The sequence below is a fragment of the Melopsittacus undulatus genome, chromosome 12 (assembly GCF_012275295.1).
Source record: "Melopsittacus undulatus isolate bMelUnd1 chromosome 12, bMelUnd1.mat.Z, whole genome shotgun sequence".
Classification (NCBI taxonomy): domain Eukaryota; kingdom Metazoa; phylum Chordata; class Aves; order Psittaciformes; family Psittaculidae; genus Melopsittacus; species Melopsittacus undulatus.
The window spans coordinates 15,846,630-15,864,660 of record NC_047538.1 but is presented as its reverse complement, the minus strand read 5'-3'; the positions used below and the strand labels follow the sequence as shown (position 1 = coordinate 15,864,660).

The 18,031-nt window shown below is 43.8% G+C and overlaps 1 protein-coding gene across 20 annotated transcripts in view; it reads left to right on the top strand.

The window, feature by feature from the left end:
• FBRSL1 (fibrosin like 1) overlaps positions 1-18,031 on the top strand; it is a 531,403-nt gene that overhangs the window by 227,988 nt on the left and 285,384 nt on the right. For 18 of the 20 annotated variants that reach the window (XM_031047796.2, XM_031047801.2, XM_034068211.1 and 15 more), the window contains exon 3: positions 7,761-7,862. The exons of the other annotated variants lie outside the window; for them this stretch is intronic. In XM_031047796.2, the coding sequence (XP_030903656.2) occupies positions 7,761-7,862 (102 nt within the window). The remainder of the gene's footprint in view (positions 1-7,760; positions 7,863-18,031) is intronic. 20 annotated transcript variants of the gene reach the window in all.

Sequence of the window (18,031 nt, the reverse complement as noted above, 5' to 3'; positions counted from 1 at the left end):
TGGCAGCTGTAAAATCGAGCAGTTTTGCCTGCTTAAGCACCAGCTTTTCTCCAAAATAAGCATTAGGTCTCGCATGGCAATGCATTCCCACTATGGAGAGCGCCGGCTGCTGCGGGACACGGTGCCGACTCTGCTCCGTGGCCACCTGCCAGCCCAGAAGCTCAGGAAAAGCTTTACAGCAGTTCCAATGCATCCGTTGAACTGCAGAAAGACCAACCCCGCTTGTCCTTATGGCCTCCTTGTGCTGGGCACTAGTGCAGAAGGCTTCTCCAGTCCTTGAGGGCATGGGCCCACTCATTTGGCTGCACCTCTCAAAAATGATGAGATCAAAGATATTTTCTCTCTAGTGAGATATGGCACCAGATCTGGAGAAGTGTCTCTTTGAGAGCTAAAGCTGTGCTTGTTGCAGGATGTTACCCTGGCTAATCAGAGCCCTATTTAGCAATTCTCCCAAAAATGAGCTGGGCTTTCATTTGGTTTTAAAAATGGAAGGTGGCCCACACGTCTACTTGCAAGCATTAGGATGCAAGGACAGGTTTTTAATGAGCAGTTAACATTGCTTAAGTAGCTAAGAAACTAATAATAGCTTTTGAGTATTTTGATTTTTCACTAATAATACTTTTTATTACAGTAGGTTGTTGTATTTGCCTTCCTGCAGCAGCCGACTCTGACAGCTTCTAAGCACAGAAATCCTTTAGCTAACATTAATTCAACCTCCCTGCATCCCAGGGAGAGGTAAAAATTAACCACAGTGTCACAGACTGCTTGAGTTCAGTACAGGTTATTGAAGTAGCTTAACCAGAGGAAACAGGTAAGCCAGGATTAGAAACCAGGAGTCTGCATGCCAGTTAAATGTATAAATGCTAACCTTCAAAATGAATGAATGAATGCTTACAGAAAAAGGACAAATTTCCTTCAGTTTCGTAACACTGCTGCTGTTTTCTGCTTCATCACAGTAAGTAAAAATGGTCATGTCATATTTAAAATGAGTTACAGCAAAGGTAGCAGGTCACAGCATCTGCAGCAGCACCACCCAATTAGAAAAACTGCTCTAATCTAACCTGATGCTACTGTCATTTTTTAAAATGAGTCCTACTTCAATCATAAAATACTCGGACCATAGCAGTGCTTTCTACACCATATGTCCTTATTTAGAGGGAAAAAAATGATTGCACCCTTAATTCAAAGGGAACGTTTCCCTCTGAGCCAGAACTCAATAAAATGTATCAAAAAAATTGTGGAAAAGGGCAAGCAAAGAAAATCAAATTGCAGCGTGTGAAACGATTTAAGAAGGGACCTGGGGAATACATAATCTCCAAACTGCCAAGTTAGAGCAAGTATAAAATATACAAACAAGCCTGATATTTTTCCCAGTTGATCTCATTATGAGGTATGCTTGGGATAGATAAATTTTGTTAGAATGCATTAAGGCTGGATTTTCAAGGAAACAAATCAGAAGTAATGTGTTTAGCTGATTCCACCTTGTTTTGATACATGGGTCTTTTCAGGTTTAAAGAAGTACATTTTTAAAGCCAAATGGTTTGTTTTGTTTCAAGCATTAAAACCAGAGGCAACTGGGTGACTTTTGTTTTTCTCCCTGCTGGAAAACAGACGTTTATAATTTCAGCATGCTCTTTAATCATCAGGGTAGAGCTCTGTGCAGTATGTTTCACTGCCACTTATTGTTGCCTGTTTAAAATACACTGAACTAGCCTTGAGTGCAATCCCTTAACAGACTGTTTCGTCCACAAATAGTACTTTTTCCAAGTCTCCAATATATTTTAATTAAATTGTCCATTTGTATTTATTAAGGCAGTTTACTGTCTCCTGCTGCAGAAACCTGCTACTGCTGATAGTCTACCAATAGAAACCTGAGCTTATCTGGGATAATAAAACGCGGGCATATGTGAGCAAAAAAGTCTTCCCAAAATATTGTTTAAGCATCATGTTCGTGTGTGTTGGGAAGGGGACAGGCCATACAATTAGTTAGTAAGTTTTTGGAACAGTTGCTCTTAATCCTTGTAGCCATGGGCAATCATCATCTTTGTTAGCAGGAAATGTTTCCTGCAGTAGATTTTTCTTCCTTAGATTGACCCTATAGAAAGAGTTGGAAAAGAATCCTTTGGCAGAACAGATGATAAAGTCATTACACACTGATGAGATGTAAAGTGGCGTTCAGCAGCATTAGTTCAGATAGATGAGCATGATAAGGTGAATTCATCCCTATCTCTGGTGATCTGAAAGCTTGGACCTAAACTCTGGTACTTGGACGCCTCTCAGCTGTACTTGCTTATCTCCAAGTAGCTTCTGCCAAAACAGATTTGCCATGAAGTCAGTAAAATCCCAAATCTAAAGGTTGTGTTTGGTCTGTCCTTTCTCGGAAGACAAATGAAAGTTGATCACCCAGAGCTCTAAAAAAGGAATTAAACTTTCCTTCTTGAGGAGTTAATGTGTTCCTGAAAGGAGGCAGTGTGGTCACTGCTGCCAGGGGTATCTTTGCTCCTTCTGATCTGTATGAGCTGCTTGTTTTCAATCAGATTATTCCCTGCTCCCAAGTGTAGCACAAAGATGTGGGTGCCATTCCTGCTGGTGCCTCTCCACTGGCAGAGGTGAGAGGATTAGTGGAGTAATAGACCCATCTGAGGCACTGGAGGAGGCATCTCTGAAATGAGTATTTTAATGATGTACCTCCCCGAGGTTGCTGCTTTCTCTCCTGCCTTCAGAACGGAGGGAGGTTGCTGAGAATCCATTTCCCACTGTGTGTATATGCAAGATCCATTTAGTAAAAAGCAGACACAAACCCAAGCACCAACAAGAGGTTTAAAATCAGACTGCTGTGACTTTAAGAGTGAGGAAAAAAAACCTGTTAAGGAAGGAAAATAAAAATCCCACAGCCTGTTGTAGCAGCTGTAGCTTCAGATCGTGTGGAAAATGAAGGCAGATGATTCAATTTGGCCTGTGCCCCGAGTACATTTCCAAATGCTTCTGTGTGTGCGCAAGATAATGAACAAATATATTGAGATGGCACAAGATCAGTCCAAGTTTGCCGCTGCGCAAGCCGTGGAGCTCCCAGTAGGAGCACACTAGCTGTGCTGGGTTAATGGGGGTGAGGGTCAGGAAGCCCAGCACCTTTCAGAACAACTTAAGAAAAGAATTTGTCTCCTTTTGCCCCAGGCTCCCCGTGGCACTCAAACGGAGCTTGTGATAAATCGAAGTGTATTTATTAATAATGAGCAGGGGCAGCGTGCTCGTGATTTGAAAATAGGTGCGCCCAATAAAAATGTGCTTTCCTCTGACATCGGAAAAGCTTAAATAAATGGTGAGCAGGCTGATCTATTATGATGGAAAAGAGGGGGCTGAGAGCCAGCCTAGCAATAATGAAAAAGCCATTTTAGGGAAGCAAGACCTGCTCTTGCCCATTCATATATTTCTCCACCCCCGCCCCATAAGATGAACTAGGGAGGGGGGAAGTTGGATGGGAGAGATGAAAAGGCAGCAGCAATCCAGGATGGCAGAACTGGACTTTAATGAGGGCTGGAGTTATTACCAGAATGAGTTATGATATTTAATCATGCTACATGATGTCCAACAGCGCAAGGTTCATAATTCTTGGCTCCGAACATGGCCTGGGACTGTCCATGAGCACCTGCAGCATACAAATTGATCATGGCTTTCAGACCTTGCCCCTGGTCGCTCCCTGCCAAGCCAGCCCAGGCTGCAGTGCTGGCTCACTCTCACAAGAGCTGGAAATGGCGTCTTCCCTACTCTCTAACAGGAATGTGCAGTTTCTGCTAAAGGCTGAACGGGAGCTGTTGCACATAGGTGGGATTGCTTACCATCGGCTTTTCTCTGCGGTGTGAGGTGTGTTAGTTATCTTGTGGGAGGCTGCACTGGTCTGATTTTAAAGCAGCTTTGGGTTAAATTCATGCTTTTGGAGACTTCTGTTAAATTCGGTGATTAAATAGGCTCTGCTTGAGTGAAACTCAGGCACCTGTTTAATGTTTCAGTGAATATATACTGACGTGAATGTCTCACTGACTTAGGGTTTGGATGTGGACAGGATTTGGCCTTTGGAGGAGATAAATTACCAGAAAACTTCACTTGCCCCCTTGTGCCTTTTTGTGTTGCTCCAGCCTGGCTGTCCTGAAGTGACACAGCAGCCAGCCTACGTTTCAGAACAGATTCCCTCCCACCCCTGCCCTCGGGAGGCACCTTCCCCACACTGTCTCTTGCTGAGCTGTGGTGGGTTATTTTGAGAGTTTCTGTTTCTCAGATGACTCCTGCAGTGCTCTGAGCAGACCTGACGGCAGCACCGCCAAACACACTCCCATTTGGCCCACATACGCTTGTACCTGCTGCATCCCCATCTCTGTTGCACTGACTGGAAGGCGCCATGGCAGGGCCTGGGGAGGGCCCTTCACTGCCCTCAGAGCAGAAAACAGCAGCGCGCTCTGCGGGTGCTTTCAGATGGGCAAAGTCATGAGAGAAGAGAGAGGGCTCCTTCCGAAACACTGCTTGTAAGTGATTTTAGTGCTTTGCTGACACAGTAGTAGGGCAGCTTTATCTAAGTGAGAAGGCAGCTTCTCTCAGATGGGCCCTCTCCTTCCCAAGCCTGTGTTCAGGTGGGTTATTTGGCTGCTCTACCTGAGGTAATTAATAATGGCGCTGGTTGCTCTGGTAAGCAGCATCTCTCTGGTAGTGTGTTCTGTGTGTGAGGTGTGGCGGCCATTTTGTGCCCGTGCTGGGGCTGGGATCCCACCTTGCCTCTGGCCCTCAGAGACTTTGTAGGCTCTGGAAAAGCAGTGACCTTTCCAAAGGGAGAGGAATTACAAGTTTTAATAGTAAAGCTCAATCAGGGAGCATGGTCAGGAGGAATTCCTGGAACTCAAGGAAAAACACCCTGAGAAAATCACTAGAAATCAAGCAGCCGAGCCAGAAGCAACTTTGGGAAAGAAGCTTTTGACCAGTTTGCTAATACCCAGGTCTGCAGAGAGTGCCCATGAAACCAATGCATCCATTTAGCAGAACAACTTGTCCCCCTGGTTGGGTCCTGCATGTGGCTCATTAGGGTAATTACTGATGAATTAAGGCAGCTTGGCTCAGCGCTCGGCTGCGGGTGTGCGGGCTCCCCTGCTGGCAGGCAGCAGGTGTAAATGAACAAGATCTGTCAAAAAGGCTGATGACCCTCTTAATTCACAGCAGCAAACTGGGGACAGAGGTAGTGCAGCAAGTTTAATAATTGATATTTACTTGGAAAGGTTAATGGCAGCAGTGATGCTTCTAATTTGCTTGCCCGTGCAAGACCTTGTCAGGTCAAATTGTCTCAATTTGTTACCGTGGGTGTAGGTGTAGTTTTCCTTTAATGAAATTTGGAGAAAAGAAACAGGTGGTGTTGGGAGCCGACTGTAACTTAAGGAAAACAGCAAAAGGTTTGAGTCTGGTAACAGGTTGGGTGAGTCTGTGCTAACTTTAAGCAGCTGTCTATGAGTTGTTTAGGTCAAAAGTATAATGGTTTTGACAGGCTTTGATGTGTTCCTGGGTGGGAGCAATGGGGTTATTTGATCAGAAATCAGTAAGCCACAGAACTCGGTGGGTGTTGCTGTACTGTATTTAGGAAAATTGTAATTCTACTGTAATGGTGAAGTGGCTCCTGTTTCAGGGACAGGCAGCACCTGCTGTGTCTGGAAGTGTTGGAATTGGCAGGTCAGATACTTCACGCCTGAGTTTTCAGAAGAGCTGGCTGATGACTGGGAACTGGTAGAGTTGGGGTTTGAGAAAGTGTACAAAGATCCAGATGACTCAAGTAAGCTGGTGTGCCAGTGGTTTTGGAAGGCTGCAATTAATGGGGTATTACCACTTGGCCTATTGGCTTGGCAGCAGTCCTTGGCAGGATAACAGGATAGCTGAAACCATAGTTGGTTAATAAAGACCTAAGAAAGAAAAAAATAAGTGAATGACAATTGTATCTTTAGAAAAAAATCTTATCAAATTTATTGAATTAAATATGGGTTTAAAAAATTGATTTATAATGGCCACAGCATTGATGTAGTATAACGAGATTTCTGTGCTTGATTCTGTTGACCTTTTTATTGGGGAAACAGATAGTATGGATTCAGCATGCTGAATTTCAAGTGGATTATTTCCTGCTTTTACACCTGATGCTGGTAGTTGGGAATGCAGGCTCGCTGTTGGTTGGAAATGCTCCTAGCAGATCCCACCAGGGATTACCTCCCGTTGCTGTGTTGTTTGAACATTTTGATTTAGGGGCAAAGACAAAAAAATATTCCTGATAAAAGTTTGCAGGCGGGCAGCATATTGTAAAGGTGGTTTACAATGGCTGAGATGGGCAACTGATGGTGAAAGTAGTGGTTGTGTGACAAGGCTGTGAGCAAATTCCTGTTTCTAACACTTTGATGTAGCTGAGTCTAAAAGTCTTACCCTTAGGAAAGAAGTGTATTGATGAGGTGTAAGGTGGCAGAAAAGCATGCAGAGGAAGGACTTCAATCAGAAACATACTGTTGCTTGAAAATGAGCATGGTATCCCTGTCTTTTACTCTACAGGGCTGTGTATTGCAGAGTGGATGAGTACTGGAGCTTGTTTTCCATATAGCATTCTGAATATTGTATTAAAATATGAGTAGGCTGTGGGGAGCTTAGCTGGCAGCAATGTTGAACATCCATGGGATTGCAGTGCTCAGTGTGTGCTGGGGGCCGAGGTTGCAGTGTGTGCATTGTGGCAGTGTGCCCACCCAGCACGGCTCCTTGGGCTGCAGGGGCAGGCAGGTTTCATCAGAGCACCATAGCAAACCCCACTAGCTGCTGAGACTGCAGGGAGATAGGACAGAAAGAAACTAGGGGATTTTATTGCCAGTTAAAGTACCAATTTGTACAAGCCGACATTTTAAATAGTGTAATTTTAATGGAACCAAACTGATATGAATAGAACCTATTAATAAATTAAACACTTCTTTCCACCCAATATTTCACAAGGGAATTAGCAGAATAATTTGTTAGTAAATGAGCCCAGGAATGAAGCTGTGAATGACATCTATCCTATCCTTCTCCTCCCCCTGTAAAACTCTGCAGATGTTAAGTGGAAAGTTGTTGTGATGTCAAATATTGGCATCCGTCCTTATGTACAAATGACAAGCACAGCTTCAAGAGAAGAAAGAAGGGTGATCTAGTGGTTAGAAAACTGGCCTTAGCTATAGGAGTTAATCTTGCTTTACTTCAAGTTTTTTGTGTTATCTCAAGCAAGTTGTTTCAGGCTAGCATCCTTCATGGCATTTAGGCACCCAGCCATCTTGCTGGTACTGACCTCCTAGTGCAGTTACCAGGGGTTGGCCCCAACGCACGTCTCTGGACTAGGAACTGGAGACCTGGCTGTTGGGTCATCAATGGCCTGTCAGCAAATAGCAGTACTGAAACACCAGCATCATAGTTAAGGTTTGTTGGTAGCAAAGAGCGAAGGGGGCTGTCTGTCTGCTTCCCTCTTGCATTGAGCCCCAGGACTTTGGCACAGCCCTGCCTGCTTCCAGGAGTGCTAAAAGCACCCCTTCCCTTGCATGTGAGTGAAAGGGAATATGGACACATGTGGTCAAGTACAACTTCAGAGAAGCCCCTTGCACTCAAATGCATCCTCTCCACAGTGCCGTGGGTGTAGGAGACATTGAGTAAACACCACTGTTGGCAACCTCGGGAACAGGTGGCAGAGCAGTGCTTGAAAATCTCCTTTTTCCCCCTCCTTCTTCTCCCTCTAGATGAAGGTCCCTACAAGCAGAAGTGGCAGAAATAGCGAGGAAGACAGCATCAGGGAGGCCACAAGCTCTCAGCGGAGCAGCTCAAGGGACCGTCTCAGTGATGTAAGTACCATTCAGGAGAAAGCATCGCTTCATTGCAGCAATTCCCGCTGCTGACATGGCTTTTCATAAATCTTGCTGAACAAATGTTGGCATCCAGAGGTCACTGTGTAATAACTTTTTTTTATGTCATGATTGAGTGTTATGGCATAAGTGGTTGAGCTGCCTTGCAAACACTATAATCATGGTGCAAATAATATGATAAGTGAAAGATCAGAGATGGGAAAACAAAATGGAATTGTTATTCCTTGGGGAGAAATGGCTTGATGTTTTGTTTTCTCAAAGAAGTTGTGTTAAAAAGCTTCTTACAGTGTCTTTGGGTTTAGCTGTTGCACATAATCATGTAGTTTGGGTGCAAAGTCACTTCATCCAATTTTGTGCTTCCTGCCTCCAAGATAAGAAAGGGTTTTTGGGGAAAGCTGCCTTTCTCTTAGGAAATTCTATGTTATGTTGAGTGAAATGTTATGATAAAACAAAAGCAAACGGTGCCTTAGTGTGTAAACACACAAATGGGCTTTTGAGTCACCAAGAAATCAATGGCAGTGCTGGGATAATTTTATATGAAGGCTTTTTGTGTTAGCAATTAGCATTTCGCCTTCATTAAAACATGATTTTTTACTAATTAGGACCTTTCCCGTTAGGAGAGATTTAAATGAAGAACAATAATCAAACGCTGGCACGAGCATGTCTGAAATATTAAATTTGCCATTTCAATGGCAAGCCACAGAAATCCCAGAGCGAGTGGTTTTCATGTTGAGTTCTATTAATGTAAAATATGCTTCATAACTAAAACCTGTCACAGAAAACGGCTCACACCAGCTAAATTCAATTGGACAGTTAATTTAGCTTTAAAATTGAAAACACTACATCCGCTTCAGGATGCAAAAGAAGGGGGGGGGGAAGCCTTTGATAAGTGTAATGTATTTGCTATTAAGGCTTTCAGAGCCCATTCTACAGGAGGAGAAGGGAGAAAAAGGGGAAAAAATGGCTCCCACAAATGTGTTTAAAAGCTGAAAGTATTTATTAAAAATGTCAGCAGAAAAGTGCTTTTGGCAGATTAAAGCGGGATTCAGCTTGACAGCTCTGACAGGGAAATGTGACGGGGGAAAATTCTCTCTACATGTTTGGAGTGCGAATGGGGCGCTGTAAACAGCCGACGCAGTGGGAGGAAGAGAAAAATAACGTTGTCCTGTGATCTGCTTCCAGGATTGCAAACCCACGCGCCGTGGTGGGGAAAGTCAGCAGGGGGGAGGGTGTCTTAGGCAAATCCCCTTGCTGCGGGGTGTCTTGGCTGTGTTATTAATCAGTAATGATCGTCATTTTATATATACATATATTTACGTGATTCTCTCCTTCCCCTCCCCTTGGCCACTCTTGACAGGTACTTGAGCAGGGCCACCTGGTAGCATTGCTGTTCTGTAACACGGGGCTGTGGGAGAGGAGTAAGATCTTCAGACTTTGTGCTTAGCTAGGTCTTGGAGTCTCCAAGTGGTCTTGGAGACTTTTTTTGTCAAGCTGATGCACTTGCAGTTTTTTCTTTCCTTTTGCCCCCAGAGTTGCAGCTGAACAGGCAAGAATTGAGTCTAAGTGCCTAAATCCTGCAAAATCTTCAAAGGTAGTTCAGCAGCCAGTGGAATTCTGTGGAAAATAGGCACTCTATTCTTTTTTAGTCAACGGGGACATACAGGCAGTGCCTGAAGGCCGGGGCACACTTCAGAGCTTTGCTGAAGCTGCTCCCATGACCTGACGACCCATTGCAAATGAGAATTTTTCAAATTAGTAATTAAACAGTTTGAAAAATAAGGTTCATGAATCACAGAATGCTCTTCGTTCATTATTTGATGAGTGCAATTTAGCTTTAATTACGTATAACGCTTCCTCGCGTACTAGTAAATGTTCTGTAGTCTATTTAGTGACTGTCAGAAAGTCTTCGAAAATCCCGCGGGTGCAATCAGATGGTTTTCCCCATTTGTGGGCACAGGAATAAGGCAGCAGGCTTCTCCTTTTCATAGAGGGAGCAGGGAAGTGGTGAAAAGACAAGGACATGCTACTGAGTGTTGATTCCTGCAGGTTTTCTGTCCAGTCATGCCTGGTCTCTGCATGGCTCTGAGGCTACTTTGCAGCACGCTGTGTGCAGCTGAAGTGAGGCAACCCCATACATGTGGTACTGAGGATTAAAAAGCCACAGTGAGGGCATGAAGGGAAGGCAGAGGTGGTTTTCCCTTGTGGTAGCAGTTACAAATCGAGGCTGTAGTGCATGGCTGTGCTTGGGGTTGCCCTTGCCCTTGCACACGGATGCTCTGTGGCAGGAGGCACCTGGGCTGTTTCTCGCTCTCCCCTGAGGAGCTCTCCTGCTGTTTCTTGGTGCATTTGGCCTTCGGGACTGTTTTTCATGCTGCCTTTCCCTCCCATCTCTTTCCCCATTAGCTTGGGTGAACAATGGAGTTAATGAGGCGGGAGGTGGCAGGTTTGGCTGCTGTATGGCAGCACACAGCAGGTGTGGTGGGAAATGTGTGTGTATGAAAGTGTTGGCTGTAGTGTTCAGTGTTGCCACCTCAGGAGCACTGGAGTCCTCCCTTTGGCTTCATTGTTGGTCTCCATTTAGAAGGCACTATTATGAACAGCTTAGCTCCTCTGTGTGATTTGTTTCTTGAGGTGACTTGTTCAATGGGATGCCAGCAAGTTGTTCTTTATTTACATTAATGCATGTCATTAGTCTCTAATGGACCATGAAGTCAAGAGGTGGCCTGGGCTGTCATCAAATAATTGCACTCTAAAGAAAACTGAAGCAAATGATTGATTATGTCTTGCACAAGCACACACAGAGACATTGGTCTGTCCACAACAAAACCCAGGGCATTTTGCTGCTTCTTTGCTACAATGAAACTTCTGTGGGGAGAGAGTGATACAACTTCATAGTAAGACAGCAGTTGCCTGTCTTGTATAGTATGTCTTCACAGACATTACACTGAGTGCCATTTATTATGGGTCATTGGGGAAAAAAATGCTTATTATGATCTAGTGAAATCATCTCTGGCTGCAGAGGTTTGATTTGTTGAGGCAGGTCTCCTCTTTGGGATGATGCAACTTCGGAGCAGAAAACTAAAGAAGTTTTAGCCCAGGTCTGCACAACAGACAGTGTGGTGTGGGGAGAGAGGGTGGGAATTTGACGGTCCTTTATGTTCCCAGTGTCAATGTAAAATTCCCTAAAAATATGCTACAAAGCTGACATCCCTCTTACACATGTACTCTCGGGTCTTCTACAACCAACATAGAGTCAACAGCCTTTTTCCAAAATGGGATTTTCCTCTGCTGTCTTTCATAGTGAGGTAATTGGAAATTGCTAGAGAATTAAGAGCCAGATAAGCCATATTGCTATTTTGTTGTGTTGACCCAAGTAAAAGTGGAAGGCTTGGGCATTTTGTTTTGGTTTTTCCCCATGTTCCATAATTGACCTAATCTTTTCTGATGTCCTGAGCAGTCCAAAAATCCACACAGAGCCTTGTATAATGGCTTGAAAAAAAAGGGTTTTATCTTTTTCTTGACCCATCAGCTTAAGAACTGCCTGCTTTTTAATGGATTTTCTCCCTCACTAAATTGAATGGATCGTCCCTCATTATCATTTAAATAGAAGCCTCACTCCCTGTGAACATGGAAGATTTGAATGTGGTGGTAGAGCTGTGATAATTTGAAATATTCGGAAGGTGGGGGCATGGAGGGGGAGCAGGAGGCAGAGTGCAGAATTGCTGAATGTAATTGTCATGGATTCTCAATTTTGTTGCCACAAGATGGGAAAATAGACTAATAATTGTCTTCCAACCCTAGTAGAATAGTTGCCCTAGTTAGCTGAAGCTAACACTCTAATTGTCAAGGGGGCACAGAGATGAATGAGGATGTATGCAGGGCACAGCCAGGGCTAAATTGAGTGATATACTAAGGCAAAGAGCAAATTGGCAATTATTGGCCCAGCTGAAAAGGTTGGCAGGTGTGCTGCTTTCTCACGAGCCCTTAGGGGGAAATTGGAAATATAAAATATCGACCATAAATACTCACTGATTAGGAAATATGTTGCAAGAGGTGCCGGCCACTTAAGAGTCAAAACTCTCCTTTTCAGGGGATTGGCTTCAACTGCGCATAAAAGCAGCGAGCGCTGCTACCAAGTTGTTCAGAGCCTCTTCTACTCGTCCCCCATCCCCAAGGCTATCTTCTCTAATTTTCCATCATCCTCTATCCTCATATGTTTGTTTGTTTTTTCTTTAACCATAATAAATGAAAAGCAGTCTTTCAGGAAACACTGAGATTTTCCTCTCTCTAAATGTTCTTTGATAAGTGTTTAGCATATTCTATAGACTAGATATAAAATTCTCTCTCTGGTAGATGAATGCAAAATAACTTCTGTGATTTCTAATTCAAACAGTTCACAGTGATCTGTTTTTCTTTGTGTGCCATCACAGGCACTATCTCTTCCTACCCTCCTACTTTCTGTATTATGCTTCCTCTCTTGGGGCAAAAGGATTAAAGCAGCAGCAGGATACAAAGCTGCAGGTCTGTTGTGTGTGCCTCAGGCTGAAGTACCTTGCCATGATCAAATACACCTCTGAAGTGACAACTGGACCACAGATGTACCACAAGGTCCATGTTTATCTACTTTGCAAACTTTGGCACATGTGGGATGCCTGGTTTTTGCTTTGGGCAGGGTGGTGGTCGGAGAGCAGAGCTTGGCATGTCTTAGGCCAGTGCAATAGTCAGGGATGTTACCGAGTGTGTTGAAGGAGATTTTTGGAAAGCCTTGGAGAGAGCAACATGGAGGCTACAAACTCTTTGTGGGATGCACTGTCTCTATTCCCCATGTATGACACACTAGAATCTCATCTGCAGTTTGAAGAGCATTGCATGGCTTAGTGAAATAAAGGCATCAAGAATATAGTTTGAAGACCTCCTCCTCAAACCGTGAGTCTTGGGAAGCTGCTTTGAATATACATTCAATGATTCTGAAACCTTTCAAGTCACATTCTTCTGGAGGCAAAAAATTTACGTCCGTCCAGCATGCTATCTACTTTTATGTTTGTAGCCCTCGAAATAGCAAAAGGTTGCATGAAAACTGCTGCAGCAGAAGTTAAGACTTGCATAAAACTTCAGGTAGTGAAGCATAGCTAGGAAGAAAGGAAGTCTCGAGAAAGTTTTGTGAAGTTGTCTGAGAGGTGATGGTTTGAGCAGGAGCAGCACCTAGGCATGTTCCCTGTCTTTTGGAAATGTGAGGTCTTTTCATATTGTTCCTGGGTTGCTGGATACAGTCACTTGTTCCACCTTTTCTTCCACTGTTCATAGCCATCTTCTGTAGGAATCAAAGTGTATTGGCTGGAAGCTGTTATGTAGCTTATCAAGCCAGTTACAGATGTTTAGACCTTGTGTAGTTTGCTGTCTTATTTAACTGGTTTTGCAGTATTTCCAATAATAACCTCCTTTGTTTATCCAACTAGTAAGTGAATTAAAGAAGGAACATATTAAAGTTTTGCATGACATCCAAAATCATTCATCATGTATTGTGATTATCTTGTCAGGTCCTGGCTTCTAATCTAACTGAACATCATGTGCACTCTGTGACCTTTGCCAAGTCAATTGAACTCATTGTGTTAACAGACAGGCATGTGACTGTGGAAATTAATTGTGTTAAGAGACTCGGTGTTAAGGTCTGGGATATCTTCTGCCCTTGGCCCTTTTTGCCCTCCTTCTCACTTACTCCTCTCATTCCAAGACACTTGAGTTGTATAAGGGACTTGCTTGGAAAGGGAATACTAGATTTCATCAGTATTTAAAGATGACCTGGTATTCTGTTGTTGAATGCTCTATAAATGACCTAGTGGATGGGTAAATATGCATGCTTCCTTGTGCCTCGGTCCTATCTGGCTGTAGGATTGGAGTAACTTAGGAATAGTGGGAGACAGGTACAGCTGAGTTTTCATCATGAGTTTCAATGCTATAAAACATAACTGCAAATTAGTTCTCTCTGTATTATTGCTGAACTCTGCCAAGTGCTCGTCAACCAAATCAGGATTGCAGCATCAGGCTGTATGGTAGTTTAGGCCTGTGATTTGGCACTCAGTAGGAGCTGGGAAGTCTGCCTCGGTTCCCTCCTCTGCTGGCGTCTCCTCAGGTGACACTGGGCATGTCTCAGTCTTTCTCTGCCTCAGTTTCCACATTACCATGGGGGTGGTGTTGACAGCAGTGCTGGGAGGCTCTTCTGGGGGATGGTCCTGTGCCCAAGTAGGAGTAGTTGCTTGCTGAAACTGGCTGTGTCAGCAACTGATTTGGAGTCACTTGATGCACTTTTGGTTTGAGCCAACAGAAGTGGCACATTTCAGAAAAGCTGGAATGAACTCTTGATGTGTCTGGAATATGTGAATTTGGGTCTTTCAGCTAACGAGGAGGGGAGAGTATACTAGAAACAGGAGCTAATTCTGTTGTCATGCTGCATCACCTCCTTTCATCTAATCCCCTTACAGTTAGTTCATATATCAGGGATACAGAGGATCCAAGTTGAAACCTGATTGACCCATTGAGAGTGGGGAATTGGCTATTACTTTGATTATTGCTGGATTTTAAAGCCCTTCCTACTGTCTCTCTAGTTTAAGAAACTGAACACAGAGTGTCCTGATTTCTTTTACATCATGAGAACCGTGGAAAGCCGTGCTTTTATTTGTACAAGGGAAATAACTTTTTCTGACAATTTAATAGACTAGATCTTTGGAAAGCCTGTATGATTTTCTTTCCCAAATTGTAATTACAGTGTTTATCAGGGATAAAGGAAGAAATCTTTTAAATACTATTGCAGATTGCAGTGTAACTCAGACTCTCAAGGACATCGGGTGGGGGGATAGTAGTCTTTCAACAGTGAGATTTTGTATTTGCTGCCAGAAAGGTGTATTTTTTATATCCAGTGTAATTAACACGAGAGCTATCCCGGGGTAGAAATAATTCACTCTGTGACATAACTGAAATGTCTTGTCTGTGCTGTCTGGTTTTGTTTTTAACCTTGGGCTTAAAAGGAACGAAAAATCTTTAGTTGTAAAAGAGCACATCATCTGCAAAGTATTATGAGCCATTTATCTTTATGCACAAATGCCATCTAGCACTGTAGTTCCACTTACGCATCGTTAAATGCACAGACCACACTCATTTTGCCCCTAACTAGTAACAGTCGCCCTTAGAAACCCAGCGCTGCAAGAGGCATGGGAGGCACAAAAGCTGGTGCTTAAGCCAGGCAGGAGGGTCTGTGCCCTCCCCAGGGGTCTGCTGAGGATCACTTCAAGTGGCAGCTGCAGCCGGTGGGATCAGTGTCTGTAAGCTTGGCATGGATGTCTGCTGCAGCAGCTTCAGCCTCTGCCCAATGGCCCTGCTGCCTCTGAGCAGACAGCACGTGGGTTCATGGACATGTGGCTCTCACTTATCTCACTTCTACAGTGTTGGGATTTGTAGATGTGAAGGTTTTGGAAAGGCCTGGTGTGGCAGCTGTTCTGCATCTGGCTGTAGAGTTGGCTAGGTGGGGTCAGGACCCTCAGTCTTTGAATGGTGTGTTTGGCTGCTTTCTTCTTTGGAGGGCCGGAGCTGAGCCTGTTTGGTGCCTGCATCAACACAGTAAGATCTGGTTTGGGTTTTGCTCTTGGGTGAACTAAAGCTACTAGGCAGATGCTGTGCTGGTCACTGCAGCACTAACGTGTGTGGCTTGCTGGGTACCACAGTGACCATCATGTCCTGCTGCTTGAGGTACCTTCAGACAAGGAAAAAATTGGCCAAAGTAACAAATTGACTATTTTGAGAAGAATTTTACAACAGTCCTCCATGTAAGTGTTCCTTTCCCATAGGTAAGAGCCTCTGTTAAGTCATTCCAGCTGAAGATCTGCCCTAGTGACTGTTCTTGCCAGACAAGCACTCATTCATAGTCAAAGGAGGTTTCTTCAACTTTGGGTACATGCCAAGTTAAACTTCCACTAAGATTTCTTGTATTTGCAGGCACGATTGATTACTTTTCTCATTATTTGATCTTGATATAGAGACATATGGATTGAGCTATGTTTATATCAACCCCCAAAGTTTTTTTCTTTAGGAACATCCATCACAGTTGCACGCAAACTGTTCTGCTCTGGCACTCATAGCTCATATTAGCTGGGGCTTTCAAAGTTTCTCCATGTGGCAGTTGGTGTGGATCCTCCTAAAGAGCCCGCAGTGTTCCCAGTTAACCAAGAAAGCAACAGCAATTTGCTAGATGTGCAGAAAAATGCATGCAAACAGCTCTGGAGAGTGTGGGACATGGCTGCGCATAAACCTAATTGTTGGAAAGGATTTTATGAGTTAAATCCAAGTATTCACCAGTTACTAACTTCATGCATGAAATAAAAATTCTGGGGGGAGAGGGGAAGAAGTCTCCTTTTCCTCTCTGATTTCCAGGAAATCTGACATTATTTGTAAGGGAGGAAGAAGTTCTTAGATGTGAGAAATGCCAGAGTAAATTGCCATTCAGTTTTAATTATTTCTGATGTAACACTTTATTCAGCAACTGCTTTTATTGTTTTCTACTCAGTGATCTTAAATCAGTGGTCTGGAGATTCCTGGGGTTCTTGGACAGCTTGGGATGCCTGAAAGTTATCTATGAAAAGCAGGTCTGTTGTTAGCGTGTTTGAGTGTGTTATCCAAGGCTCTGCTCCATCCCAGGAAAATATTTTGGGCGTGCGCAAGATTCAAAGACTGAAAATAACTGTTACAGTGAGAACGCTCTGAGAGGCTGTTTCCCTGGAGAAAAGCTTCTAATGAAACCTCTTGTTTCTGGTTTCGATTATTATTTCCAATTTGTTAGACGTTGTCAATCTTTGTTAAATCTGAGTTGACGGGGGAAGAGAACTGCCACCCTTTCTCCTTTCCTGCCTCTCCAAGCAGGTAATTTGCCTTTTCCTCATTTCGTTGTGTACTTTAGGTGAACTGCTTGATCAAGCTATCCAAAGTGTCAGAACAGATGATTGTGTTCAACTGTTCAGCATACTTGTGTAGATAGCAGGATATTGCTATTAACCTTTTTCTCTATACAAGGCTGAATTCCATGAGTTGCTTGGGGTTTTTTAAGAAGTATTTAGAGGGAGGCACAGATTTGTCTTAGTTTCTCAAAACCAAATAAATGCCGCTGCCCTTCATTTCACCAGTCTATGGCTTTATTTCTGTGCAGTTTACATTAAAGAGGCTTATAAATAACTCTACCTTTTTGTAGTGTTTGAAGGCAGAGGCCAAATCAATATGCAATGTGGAAAAGGTGGGAAGTTAAATGCTGTCACCAGTTTTTCCACAGACACCCTGTGGAAGCCGTTATTTCCCTGCAGAGCAGAGGTCTCTTGAGCTACAGCAGGACAGAGGTGCGGGTGCTGCATGTCAGGGATGGGAACTGTCACCCAGCCACACACTGTGGCTAGACCTGTGTGTAAGGCCCATGAAGAGCTGTGCCCCAGCTTTCCTTCTGCTGCACCCTGGTTCCTGTGCCAGCTGCTGACAGGGTTTACGGTTACACTCACTTAATTGTAGGGCTTTGCTATTGTCTCCTCTTCGCTTTGGAAACTTTCCTCCTTGGGCACTTGGCTGGCAAATCGCCTCTCTGATGGCCAGGGCAGTTGCAAGACAGTGGCGCAGAGCATGCATGAGCAGACCAACAAGACAATCACATCTTCCATTGAGAGCAGGAGTCTGGAAAGGCTTCAGCATTTATCTAGGTATCTTCTGATCAAAAGCTTTGCAAACTGGTAGTACAAAGGAGCTGTTATCTTACCGGTGGAAAATTACAAGTATTTGCAGTAGCCTGCCATCAGTTTGCATCAATCTTTGAGAGTTTTGTGCTGTTGTGCTGATTTAGTAACATGATAACTTCTGGTGCTGCTACAAAAAGACAAATAATCGTCAAGACCAGCCTGCAACAATTCCTTGGTTTTATTCAGGCTTTGGTACCCTCTAGAACATCAGTCTTGGAAAGAGGACTGCTAAGGCTCCCTGAATCTTGTTTAGTAAAATCACATAGCAAGAGCATCATGATTATAAATCACACTTGGAAATTGCCCTGCAGAGTACTTGTTGGGTCATGTGGTGTCATATGCCACCAATGTGCCTGTCTTCTTTTTAATTTCTGAAAACAAAGCAAA